This window comes from Calonectris borealis, chromosome 10, assembly GCF_964195595.1.
Source record: "Calonectris borealis chromosome 10, bCalBor7.hap1.2, whole genome shotgun sequence".
NCBI classification, from domain to species: domain Eukaryota; kingdom Metazoa; phylum Chordata; class Aves; order Procellariiformes; family Procellariidae; genus Calonectris; species Calonectris borealis.
In genome coordinates this window covers 17113418-17125054 of record NC_134321.1, presented here as the reverse complement: position 1 = coordinate 17125054, position 11637 = coordinate 17113418, and the positions used below count along the sequence as shown (strand labels likewise).

The window sequence follows — 11637 nt, the reverse complement described above, 5'->3', positions numbered from 1 at the left end:
CCGAGACCCCACGGGCAGCGCCACGGACAGACGGACAGACCCCCCCGCTCCTGGCCTTGCTTACCAAGGAGATTTATTGACTTGCACGGGGAGGATGGGGGGCACTGGCCCCAGCTGCCCCGGCAAGCGGGCAGGGAGGCAGGACGAGGCACAGGCAGGCAGAGCGGGGCACCAACCAGTCCCTTACCCCACAGCCAGCACAGCCAGAGGTGGCACAGGGACTGTGGGAGGCATTGCCCACACCAGGAAAGACAGCAGGCACCCAGGCACGGGGCTCTGGTGGTACCTGGGCAAGGGGGACACAACCCCCAGGGGGATGGCTGGGACCCAGATTTCAAGGGCACAACCAGGACACTCGGCACAGGCGTCACCATCGGGCCAGCCCTGAGCAGAGCCAACATGGCATGATGCCAGCTGGGTCCTCGGCACACTGGCAGGCATTTGCTGTGCCCACCCCCTGCCCCCTTTTTAAAGCCTTGTGTCCTGCTGCTCGGCACCCCCCCTGTCCGGCCTCTCGCCAGGGCGCTCAGCCCTCGGCGGGCAGCGGGGGCACCGATGCCAGGGCGGGCAGGAGGTGGGCGTAGATGTCGATGCCCCGCAGGAAGACTTGCTCGTTGAGGAACTCGTTGTGATCATGGAGCAGCACCGGGGTGCGGTTCATGGGCGAGAAGCCGATAGCGGGGTGTCCTGCCTGGGGATGGAGGGGGTACGGGGTGAGGCTGGGACGGGGATGTGCACCGCGTGCCCCCCTCCACCTGGGCATGGCTCCTGCTTGGGGCTGCAGGTCTCACCCCGGGTGGGGGACCCATGGGTGGGCTGGCATCGCACTCACCGCTCGGATGTAGCGGCTGTCGGTGGCGGCCGGGAAGATCTCGAGCTTGAGCTGCAGCTTCCTGATAAGCAAGACCCTGCGTCAGCATGGGCACGGGAGCAGCCAGGTCCCCTGTCCCCCTGCCACCCCACGGGCAAAGAGACCACGCCGGGAAGGTCCCTGAGCTCTGCAGGACACTCAATCCCACCCCTTTTGGGGGCGCACAGGGAAATGCCCTGGCACAGCATGGAGCACCTCCTCCCAACCCCTGTCGTGACCCCAGAGACCCACAGGGACCCCCCAGCTCCCACCAGAGGATGTCCCCCGCCAGGGTCTCCTGCCCTTCCTGGGGACACTACTCACATGTCCCTGCAGACCCCACTGAAGGCTTTCCACCACGGGTCCGACTCCTCGGTGGAGGTGACATGTTGGTCCATGCATTTCTGACAGAGCAAGAGGGCAGGTGAGGGGCAGGGGATGGGCACATGGCAGGAGAGGGACAGGCACGATGCGCCCGGGTGGCCGAGACCCCTCACCTGGTGAAACTCATAGGTGACGCCGTCCCCAGCACCCCGGCACCACGCGGCCACCTGCTCCTCGAAGGCCTGAGGCAGAGATCGGAGGAGGGATGTGAGCAGGACACCCCCCAACCCACTCCCCTCCCGGGTGGGGCCGGCGTGACGCCCACCTTCAGGTCCACGGTGGGTGGGATGCGGATGTCGAAGCTGGCCGCCATCTCGGAGGGCACCACGTTGAAGGAGACGCCCCCCTCCAGCATGGTCAGGTTGAGCGAGGTGACGTCCCCTAGGGTCAGGCTTGAGTCGGACTTGAGCCTCGGGGGACGCAAGGGAGAGTCACCCTCTGCCACCCAGGGAGGAGGGGAAGCACTGCCCCACCCCGCCACCACCCCCAAATGGGGAAACTGAGGCACAGGGTGGCGGTGCCGGATCAGGGCCTGGCTTGGGATCCCAAGGAGCCCCTCCACAGACCAAACTGAAGCCACCACCATCCCGCTGCCCATCTCCTACCTCTGCTTCTCGCTCTCCCTGAAGGCCAGGAAGGAGTTGATGACTTTGTGCTGGGGAGGGAAGGGCCGGGGGGTGAGGACCAGCCCTGCGGGCAGGCGCCTGGCAGCCCCAGGGCAGGCAGGGGAGTGTGCAGGGTGTTTACACCCTCTCTTACCATCTTCTCGGCCGCCGTGTTGCTGATGAAGCGGGACCCATGCCCAGGGCTGCCCACGCACTTCACCTTTATCCCTGCGGCAGCGGGGGGAGAGGGAGGCATTGAGCAGAAAGCCCGGGGCACCAGTGCCCAGTGCCCAGCAGAGCCAGGGACGGGGCGGTGGGCACGCAGTTACTCACACCAAGGGCTCTTCTCGCCGTAAAAGACGCTGAAGGTGTCGGACGGGCTGGCCAGGCCTGTGGTGGGCACAGACGGGGGGTCAGCGGGGCACAGGGGTGCCATGATTTGCCCCCCTCTGTTCTGCCCTGGCAGCATCTCCCCTCCAGGCTGGCACTGTGTGGGTGTCACTGGCTGGGGGAAGGAGCCCCCGAGGGGGTCCCCAGAAGCCGTGCCGGGTGCTGGTGCCTGGGGGGAGATGCCAACAGGCAGAGGGCTGTGTGCCAAGAGGAGACATGTCCCCGTGCCAGCCCTGCCACCACTCACCCTCATCCAGGGCGAAGCCCACGTTGAGTGCTCTGAACTCGGGGCGCTGCACGAACATCTCCATGCCTTTGTGTCCGCCCACCTCCTCGTCTGCAGTGCAGGAGAGAGCCTGGCGTGGAGGAGGGAACTGGGGTGTCCCCCGGCCCACCCCCCGGTCCTCCTTCCACGCCAGCCTAGGTGCCACCGGCGCACCCGATGTCCTCAGACCTGGAAACCCCTCCAGCCCCAATCTAGGGGAGCTCAAAATCCAGAGATGCTGGCAGGGGAGCGCCCTGCCACACCATAGGGAACTCCAGAGCATCACCCAGCTGCCAGCCCCTCCTGTCCCCCTGAGAGGGGACACCCTGGGGACTCACCAGGCACAAAGGTGAGGTGGATGGTGCGGGCAAAACACTTTCCCTCAGCCTTCAGCCTCCGGATGGCCTCGAGGTACCTGTGGGCAAAAGGCGGTGCCTGGGCATCACGGAGGAGAGGGGCTGGTGCGCCCTGAGCCACCCAGGGCGGGTCAAGTGGTGGCATCCATAGCCCCAGGGACCCTGGGGATGGTGGCATCCCGTCCTGCATCACTCAGAGGCACCCTCATGCTGTGCCCGCTCCTCTGGCAGGTGCAGAGCCCTCCACTCACTGGATGGAGACACACTTCATGTCCTGGGCACCCCGGGCGTAGATGTTGCCTTGCGAGTCCTTAACAGCCTCGAAGGGTGGGTAGGTCCAGTGCTCCTGTGGGGAAGAGCGGCCGTGTTGGCAGAGGGGCACGGCGGGCACCAGTTCCCGTTCGCCTGTCACCCCCAGTTCTCCCGGTCCCACCCCTTGCCCTGTCCCGGCACCTCAAAGACGGGCACAACGTCGGTGTGGGAGTTGAGGAGGACGGAGCGCAGGCGGGGGTTCGTGCCCTGCCAGGTCAGGATCAGCACCACGCGGCCCTGGCACACCTGTGGGACAAGGGCAGGATGTCACCGGGGTCCAGGCTGGGGACAGAGGGGCTGGGACCAGCAGGCTGGAGCCAAAAAGCATCAGTCTGGGAAAAGTTCTTGATGCCACCTGGCAGGTCACCCCTTTCTCCGCTGGGAGAGGGCAGGCAGCAGGAGCAGGCATGCCTGCACCCCCCGCAGCCAGACGGAGCCCGGCCGCGGGCGCGAGACCTGGCTGCAATTCAGACGGAGGAGGGGAGACGAAGCTGGCGTCTTCCCCCGGGTGCCCGGGAGTCCCCTGGGACAGCCGGTGCCCAGCAGCAGGGATGTCCCCAGGCAACGTGACCCTGCCAGGTCCCTCGCTAATCATAGCACAGGCGGCCGCAAAGGTCAGCAGGGACCAGCCCGGATACAGGCTTAAGGAAGGGCTCAGGTCGGCAGAGGATTACAGGCAGAGGGGATTCACTCCTGCCCAGCTCCGGGGTGGCGGGCAGGGGAACAGCCCCGACGCTAAGAACCTGGGCGCGACGGATGGATGGGTGGACAGACGGACAGACTGGGGGCTGCTCCTCGCCTCACTCACCTCCACTTTCTGGCAGGCCAAGCCCAAGTCGGTGCCGATGCGCTCCAGAAACCGGACAGCCGCATCTGGGGAGGAGAGGGGATGCCCGGAGTTACGTCAGCATCTCCCTCCCCTCTCACTGCAACCCCCCAGGGACCCCAAGGCTCTCCAGGGTTTCCAGGCCAAGGAAAGGGGTAACCAGAAAGGGCCGATGACGGAGGTCCTGAGCGCGAGAGATGGCCAGGAATGGGGACAGGAGTGGCTCGTCACTGTCCCTTTGGGGCGAGGACTAGGGGAACATGGAAGAATAAAAATGGAAGGGAGCAAGTTCAGGGGGGACAGTCCTCCGTAGGAGTTTTGGGAGCTCCTCACCAATAAAAAAATCTCGATGTATTTTAGTGGGAGGATGGAAACATTAACGGAAGGAGATCTAAACGGGTTATTACAAGCATCTGTCCCGGAGCCAGAGCAGTGTGGGAAGGGGGGCCCTCCTGGGGATGGAGGAAGCAAATGGCAACTCTGGGTGCACTCCAGACGTCCCTGCCCCAACCAAAGGTGTCAGCAGAGATAAGGCACAAAGGTGTCCGCTCCTTAACACCACGATCAAAACAGACCCGGCCGAGGACTTGGGCACCCAGGTCCAAAGACCAGAGCTGCAAAGTAGACGAGAAGAAGCCACGTTGCCAGATCCCCGCACAGCTTCCCGTCCCGTGCCCCCCATCCTCACCATAGTCAGGTTTGGGGTGGACGGTGTCGATCCTCAGGTACTCCCGGAAAAGCGTAACTGAGGGGTCCTCCGAGGCCCCCGTGCTCTTCCCGGGCTTCCCGGGTGCCATGTCAGGCCGGGGACCAGGGCTGCAAAGCCCTGGGGGAAGAGCGGGGAGATGGTTAATCACCCACCGGCCCCTCCAAAGTCCGCCGGCAAGCTCGGTCGTCACAGAAACCGAAGCGGGACAGGGCAAAGGTCTCCCCGATGCGAGTCCTGGGACACTGCCACCACGGGAGAAGTTCCCCCCCTTGGGCGCCGGGGCAGGATGGGGTGTGCCCCCCAAGCCATCCTTTCATCATCCCCACAAAGCGCATGTTCCTGCCCCAAATGCGGTGCCAGGGCAAGCTGTGATGCCCAGGCGTGGGGCGAGCGGTGAGCCGTGGGGTAGGGCTAGCTAGGGTGTAGGGGGCTAGTAGGGAGGAAAAGGGGGCAACAAGGTGGGGAAGGGGGTTACGGGGGGAAGAAGGGTGTATGGGGCAGGGGCACGCGGTGGTCAGGGTTAGTCAGTGGGGGGTCCAGGGGGATGTGGGGGAGTGCAGGCAGGGAAGGCAGGATGCTGGTATAAGGGGGTGCAGGTAAGGAAAGGGGGCAGGCCAGGGGAAGCAGGATGATGCGGGATGCTGAGGGGCACGTGGGGGTGCAGCAGGAGGGGTGAAGGGGAACACTGGGGGGTATGGGAGTAGGGGGTGCAGAGGGGCTATGAGAGAGGTGTGGGGGGACCATAGTTAAGGGTGCAGGGGTACTGTGGCTAGGGGTGCAAAGGGGTACAGGTGGGGTATAGGGGTACCATGACTGGGGTGCAGGGAGGGGGCATAGTGGGGTGCAGGGGTACTGCAGTTGGGGTGCAGAGGGGGTGCAGGGGCACCATGGTTACGGCTGTGAGGAGTGCAGGGTACCATGGGTAGGGATGCAGGGGAGGTGCAGGGGTACTGGGGTTAGGGGTGCAGAGGGGTGCACGGTACTGGAGTTAGGGGTGCGGGGGGTGCAGGGGGCTGCATGGGCTGGGGTGCAGTGGTCGCATTATTGGGGTGCAGAGGTAGCACGAGCACGAGGGCAGAGGGGTGCAGGATATCATGGTTGGGGGTGCAGGGTACCGAGTTTGGGGTGCAGGGGATATGGGGGGTGCAAGGATAATGTGGTTAGGGGTGCAGGGAGTGCAGCGGGCTGCATGGGTTGGGGTGCAGTGGTCGCATTATTGGGGTGCAGGGGTAGCATGAGCAGGAGGGCAGAGGGGTGCAGGATACCATGGTTGGGGGTGCAGGGGGTACAGGGGGTGTAAGGATAACGTGGTTAGGGGTGCAGGGAAGTGCAGGGGGCTGCATGGGCTGGGGTGCAGCGGTCGCATTATTGGGGTGCAGGGGTAGCACGAGCAGGAGGGCAGAGGGGTGCAGGATATCGCGGTTGGGGGTGCAGGGGGGTGCAAGGTACCGAGGTTAGGGGTGCAGGGGGCACGGGGGGGTGTAAGGATAACGCCGTTAGGGGTGCGAGGGGGGTGCAGGGTACCGTGGCGAGGGGCGCAGGTTTGGGGGGTACGATGGCACCGGGGCAGCTCCCCGCGGGTTGCCGGGCGCTGCTGGCCCGTCCCCACTCCCCGGACCCCCGCCCGCCCCGGCCCTACCTCCGCGCTGCTGCCGCCGGCGCCTGCCCGGTCCGGCCCGGCCCCGCTCCGCCCGCTCGGCCCCGCTCCGCTCCGCCCCGGCCCGCCCCGCAGCCGGCAGCAGGCAGGGGGCGGGCAGAGGAGGAGCGGGGGCACGGGATGGGCAGGGCGAAGGTGGGCAGAGGGCACGGGGCGGACCAGGGTGAGGAGGCAGAGACATGGGGCTGGAGCCCGGGGCACGGGATGGGCAGGGCGAAGGTGGGCAGAGGGCACGGGGCGAACCAGGGTGAGGAGGCAGAGACATGGGGCTGGAGCCCGGGGAGCCCCGCGGCGCTTGGGGACACAGGCAGAAACCAGAGCAGCATCAGTTTATTGGCCTCCTGACAGCAAGGGACACCCTCAGTCCCCCCCCGCCACCCTGGGGACACCCCAAAAGAGAACAGCACCCCTCACACCAGCCACGTGTGCCTCCCAGTCCCTCGGGACGCCCCGGCCCCCCATCCTCTGCTCGGCAGGGGACGAGGCGGCGCTCACTTCAGCTGGCGCAGGAAGCCCAGCAGGGCCCGGTGGAAGTCCTCCGGCTTGTCCAGGTAGCAGGCATGGCCAGCATCGGGCACCACGGCCATGCGGTGCCTGGGGAGGTGCCAGAGGCTATGCAGAGCCTGGGGACCCAGGCTTATGTCACGGTCACCATACAGGATCAGGGTGGGCGTCTTGGTAAGGGGAGAGAGAAAACCAGAGCGGTTGTCAGAGGGGGAAATGGCCACCATGCTTCCCCTGGGCTATGCCCACCTCCACCTGTCACCACGGGGGGCTGCAAAGGCGAGGGAAGGCAGGTGCCAGCCCCACCATGAACTGGGAGGGAGGCACAGGTCCCCTCACTCACCCCAAAACAGGGCCACCCGCCACCCTACAGCCAGCTGGCCCACGAGGCTCGCCAGCATCCAGGGACCCCGCAGGGGCCCAACAACCCACCTCACCTGGACCCGCCGGTACTGCTCAGCAGCGTAGTCCTTGGTGCCCACAGGCGCAACGGGCACGAAGCCGGCCAGCTGGTCCCCCCGCGCCAGGAGGAAGGGCAGGGCAAAGCGGCCGCTCATGGAGGGGCTGACAAGAACGGGCCTTCGTATGCCCAGCTCCTGGAGGACATGGTCCAGGAAAGCCACCCGGCCCTGCGCCGTGGCCACCGTCTCCGCCGGGGGCGAATCCCCATAGCCTGGCATGGGGCAGAGGGCACAGGGTGGGCGCGGGGCAGGGGGGATTGTGCAGCCTGCAATGGTCTCTCCCCCCGAGGCTCAGCCGGCTTGGCAAAAAATGGGTACCCGATCAAGCCCCGGCAGTTGTATAGCCACAGCGACGCGCCAGCCGGCCCAAGCCAACCCCAGCCAAAGGGTTTGGGTGGCCACGGAGGTCAGTGCCCTGGGGCAAAGCCAAATCCCAGGCACACTGCCCCAGGGACCACCGCTAGCTGTCTGAAGAGGTCCAGAGCCCTCCCTAAAGAGGTCCAGAGCCCAGTGGTGGCTGAGGTGAGGGACTGGAGCTGCCCAGAGGGATCAATTTAAACGCAGTGCCATGGTCCTACCAGGCAGATCTATTGCGACCGCACGGTAGCCTTCTCCGGCGAGCAGCGCCAGCGTGCCCAAGGCCTCCCACGTCTTAGAGGTGAACGCCTGGCCGTGCAGGAACAGGACATCGGGCCTGCGGTGGGGAAGACAGGCGGGAAGGGGTTCAGGGAAGATGCCGCACCCGCAGGCATCCAGCAGCCATGAGGGCTGGTGGAGACCGATCCCCAGGGCACCTCCTCCACCACAGGAGTTGGAGGGCTGACCCACCTCCCGGGGCTGGCAGTGCCACCGGCCTGGGGCCTTGCAGAAACCTCCCTGTAGAAGATGGGGGGCTCTCCCGCAGCCATGCCCGTTCGCGCAGTGGCGTTGGATGCCCGCCGGCCCCGCTTCCCCTCATCAGGCCGGGCGCCAGCCAAGTGCTGCTCATGCTGGGCGGCCGGGAGCAGGAGGTAGAGGACGAGGGTGAGGAGCACCCCAAGGAGCAGGAGCCCCAGGCGGCTGCGGGCGAGCGGCATCTCCGCTCTCCCTGGAGAAGGAAAATGGCAGCGAGGAGCTGGAAGCCCCAAACCCCCCTGCTGCGGGGGGGGTAGGCCCCAGACCACGGTGCTCTCTTTAGCTCCGGCCTGGCCTGCGGCCCCCGCGCCCGGCGCTGGCAGCCCCGTTCGGCCCCGACTTCCCGAGCTCCCGCTGGCTCTGGCTGCCGACCCCGCCGCCCCCCAGCTCCAGCCGGGACATGCGGCCCCCGCGGCCCCGGCCCTCACGGCGCCGCGCCCGCGGCCCAGGCTCCGCCTGGCGGGAGGCCGCAGCGCTGCAGGCCCCGAGGGCTGTCAGCCGGGGGCCCGCCCGCCGCACCGACTCCCCGGCAGGGCCCCACCGGGCCGCGGCCGAGGTCTCGGGAGAGAATGGCCGGTGGAAGGAGAGAAGCCCCGGCTCGGCTGGGGCTTGGCGGGGCCCGGCTAAGGCTCGGCGGGGCTCGGCTAAGGCTCGGCTCCGTTCGGCAAGGGCTCGGCGGCGCTCGGCTGGCTCGGCAGAGCTCGGGTAGGGCTCTCGGCTAGCGCTCGGCAGGACTCGTCTAGAACTCGGCAAGACTCGGCTAGGGCTCGGCTCGGCTCGGTAAGAGCTTGACGGGGCTGTATTCAGCTCGGTGGGGCTCGACGGAGCTCGGGTAGGGTTCGGCTCGACTCGGCTCGGCTCGAGCTCGGTGGGTCTCGGCTACGCTCGGCTCGGCTCGGCAGAGCTCGGGTGGCGGGGCGGTTCCCAGGGACGCCCCAGGCCCTGCGCCCCGTGAGGCGGTGCCGCCGCTCCACCACATGTCCCCGCCCCGCCGGCCTTTGGACCCGGGGCGCGGCACCCCCAGGCCCGGGGCGCGGCGGGGAGCGGGAGGCGAGCGGCGGCCGGCACTGGGGGCGGAGGAGCAGGTAAGGGCCGCCGGCCCAGCACCGGGTGGGGAAACTGAGGCAAGGGCGGGCCCGCGAACCCGCCTGGCACGAGCGAGCCGCCCCGCGCGCCCACCCCGGGGCCGGCCCCCCGCCGGTGTCTCCCGAAAAGAGGATGATGCCAGTGTAACCCCCGCCTTCCCGGTGCCAGCACCTGAGTGCCACAGCCCTCCTGCCTTCCTGCCACGGCCAGGCCTCGACACCGGGGACACCGGCATGCCACCGGGGCCGACCTTTCCGCTAGGCCGCACCGGGCTGTGGCACGCACCGGGCCCGTTTCCACCTCTCAACCCCCCCTAACAGCTCTCTCAACCCCCCAGGCATGGCCACCCCACAGCTCACCGAGAGCACCGTCACGGTGGAAGGCCAAACCCTCTTCTACCGCCAAGCTGAGCCAGCCCAGCAGCCGCCAAAGCTGACCGTGCTGCTGCTGCACGGCATTCGTTTCTCCTCTGACACCTGGCTTCAGCTGCGGACACTTGCCAAGCTGGCTGAAAATGGCTACAAGGCTGTGGCTATCGACCTGCCGGGTAAGGCACGGTGGAGAGCACGGCCCCAGAGCGAGGTGGGGGCCGGGGGGAGCCGATACAGCCACTCGTGTTCATGGTGCCAGGATGGCAACCCCAGCATCCTGCTGTGCCAGCTTCTCCCTGTCACAAGGCAGCAGGGAGTGTGACAGGGCAACTTCTGTCTCCCATGGCTCAGGGCTGGGGCACTCGAAGGATGCTGTGGCCCCAGCGCCCGTGGGCCAGCCAGCGCCGGGGGCTTTCCTGAAAGCAGTTTCAGAGGCTCTGTGCCTGGGTCCGGCCGTGGTGATCAGCCCATCGCTCAGCGGCATGTACTCCCTGCCCTTCCTCTTCCAGCACAACCACCTGCTCAAGGCGTATGTGCCCGTGGCACCCATCTGCACCGAGAAATTCACGGCAGAGCAGTACACCCAGATCAAAGTATGGCCTGGAAGGAGATGAGGGAGGCTGGGGAACTGGGAGGGGACAGTGAGGAGGGGAACCTTGGCACCGGGGTTGGGCAGGGGAAAGACCAAACAGGCCAGAAACCCCGTTGCCACTGGAAAAGGGGAATGTGATGGTGAAGGAACGTGACCATAGGGTAGCAGGAGTGAAAGAGGGGACATTAGGAGACCCAGGAGTCTGAGCCTCAGTTTCGCCTTGTGGTGGGCAGGGGAGAAGGGCAAGCGTCTTCCCTCTGTATCCTGGTCCCAGGGTATCCCCGGCCAGGAGGAGCGAGTGCCGGGGTGCCATTGGCAGGCTCAGGGTGCATTCTCCCTCTGCAGACGCCCACGCTGATCGTGTACGGGGACCAGGACGCGGAGCTGGGGCAGGCCAGCCTAAACAACCTGCGGCACCTCCCCGAGCACCGGGTGCTGGTGCTGCAGGGTGCTGGACACGCCTGCTACCTGGACAAGCCCGACGAGTGGCACCACGGGCTCCTGGCCTTCCTGCAGCAACTGGAGTGAGCGGGATGGGCCACATGGAGGGGCCCATGGGGCTGGGGGACATGGCCAGCCCACCCACCCCTCCACCTGCACACACCCCCTTGCGCCAACCCAGCTGCTCACCTGGCATCCCCACCCAGCCTCCCCTGGGACCAAATAAAACCCCAAACTCTGCCACCGCTTTCCTGCCACCTTCCTTCTTTCCACTGCTTCTTTCCACCCTTCCTGCCTCCTTCCCCGATCCCCGCCTCCTCTGTGGCTGCCATCCCACGCATGTTTGGGGGATCACAGCAGGGAAGGTGCAGCCACCAAGGGACGGGACATTTGTGGAGCGTTGCTCTGTGGGTGGGTGAGGGCCGGCTGCGAGCCCACCCATCACCTCTGGCAGGACCCCTGGGAGCCTCAGAGGGTGCTGGGGGAGCCCCAGGGTTGTGTTTGGGCGCAGGTAGGTCCCCCAGGGCGGTGGCACCTGTGTCCCTGGCCTCCCAGCCTCCTCTTCATCCTCCTCTTCCTCCTCCCACCCTTCCTGGCAGGCACCCAAGACCAGGGTAATCCACAGGGGCTTAAAAGGGAACCGCCAGCCCTGGCAGGCTCCTGCCCATGGCGGCAGCAGCCCAGCGCCCCAGGGAGGCGGGGGGGGATTTACCGAATGAGTGGCTGCCATGAACAGATGGGGGGGTGGGCAGGGAGGCCTGACAGACATCTAGCAGGACAGACGGGGGGACAAGCCCCCTGCCTGCCACCTGCCTTCCCCCGCCTTGAGTGCCGCTGCGCCGGGCACTCGGGGGCACAGATGGAGCCGGCAGCGGGGTGCCCCCCCAATGCCCCCCCCTTCCCCAAGCCTGCCTGGGCTTTAGCTGCTTACGCC

At 66.9% G+C, this 11637-nt stretch overlaps 3 protein-coding genes across 6 annotated transcripts; 1 reads left to right on the top strand and 2 right to left on the bottom strand.

Moving 5' to 3' along the window:
- Nucleotides 1–55: 55 nt before the first annotated feature.
- Nucleotides 56–4785, bottom strand: ACY1 (aminoacylase 1). The gene is made up of 14 exons (XM_075159108.1): nt 4677–4785; nt 3971–4035; nt 3304–3408; nt 3102–3196; nt 2833–2909; nt 2477–2566; nt 2173–2229; nt 1994–2067; nt 1840–1889; nt 1500–1644; nt 1348–1416; nt 1175–1254; nt 833–893; nt 56–691 (listed from the first exon to the last, which is right to left on the bottom strand). Exons 1-14 carry the CDS (start codon nt 4783–4785, stop codon nt 527–529), a joined length of 1242 nt encoding a protein of 413 aa, XP_075015209.1. The 3' UTR covers nt 56–526.
- LOC142086264 (protein ABHD14A-like) lies at nt 4737–8607 on the bottom strand. Of its 2 annotated transcripts, XM_075159112.1 has the most exons (5): nt 8148–8607; nt 7898–8013; nt 7296–7531; nt 6850–7028; nt 4737–4814 (listed from the first exon to the last, which is right to left on the bottom strand). In XM_075159112.1, the coding sequence occupies exons 1-5, from the start codon at nt 8393–8395 to the stop codon at nt 4787–4789; spliced, it is 807 nt and encodes a 268-aa protein (XP_075015213.1). In that variant the 5' UTR covers nt 8396–8607; the 3' UTR covers nt 4737–4786. The 2 variants fall into 2 exon arrangements, with proteins under 2 accessions (XP_075015213.1, XP_075015212.1); XM_075159111.1 differs by lacking the exon at nt 4737–4814 and having other exon boundaries at nt 6669–7028; nt 8148–8591.
- Nucleotides 8608–8682: 75 nt separating this feature from the next.
- Nucleotides 8683–10943, top strand: LOC142086265 (putative protein-lysine deacylase ABHD14B). 3 transcript variants are annotated; one of them, XM_075159113.1, is made up of 4 exons: nt 8683–8993; nt 9637–9846; nt 10022–10263; nt 10608–10943. In XM_075159113.1, the coding sequence occupies exons 2-4, from the start codon at nt 9639–9641 to the stop codon at nt 10788–10790; spliced, it is 633 nt and encodes a 210-aa protein (XP_075015214.1). In that variant the 5' UTR covers nt 8683–8993; nt 9637–9638; the 3' UTR covers nt 10791–10943. The 3 variants fall into 3 exon arrangements, with proteins under 3 accessions (XP_075015214.1, XP_075015216.1, XP_075015215.1); XM_075159115.1 differs by lacking the exon at nt 8683–8993 and adding an exon at nt 9060–9081; XM_075159114.1 differs by lacking the exon at nt 8683–8993 and adding an exon at nt 9114–9298.
- Nucleotides 10944–11637: the final 694 nt, after the last annotated feature.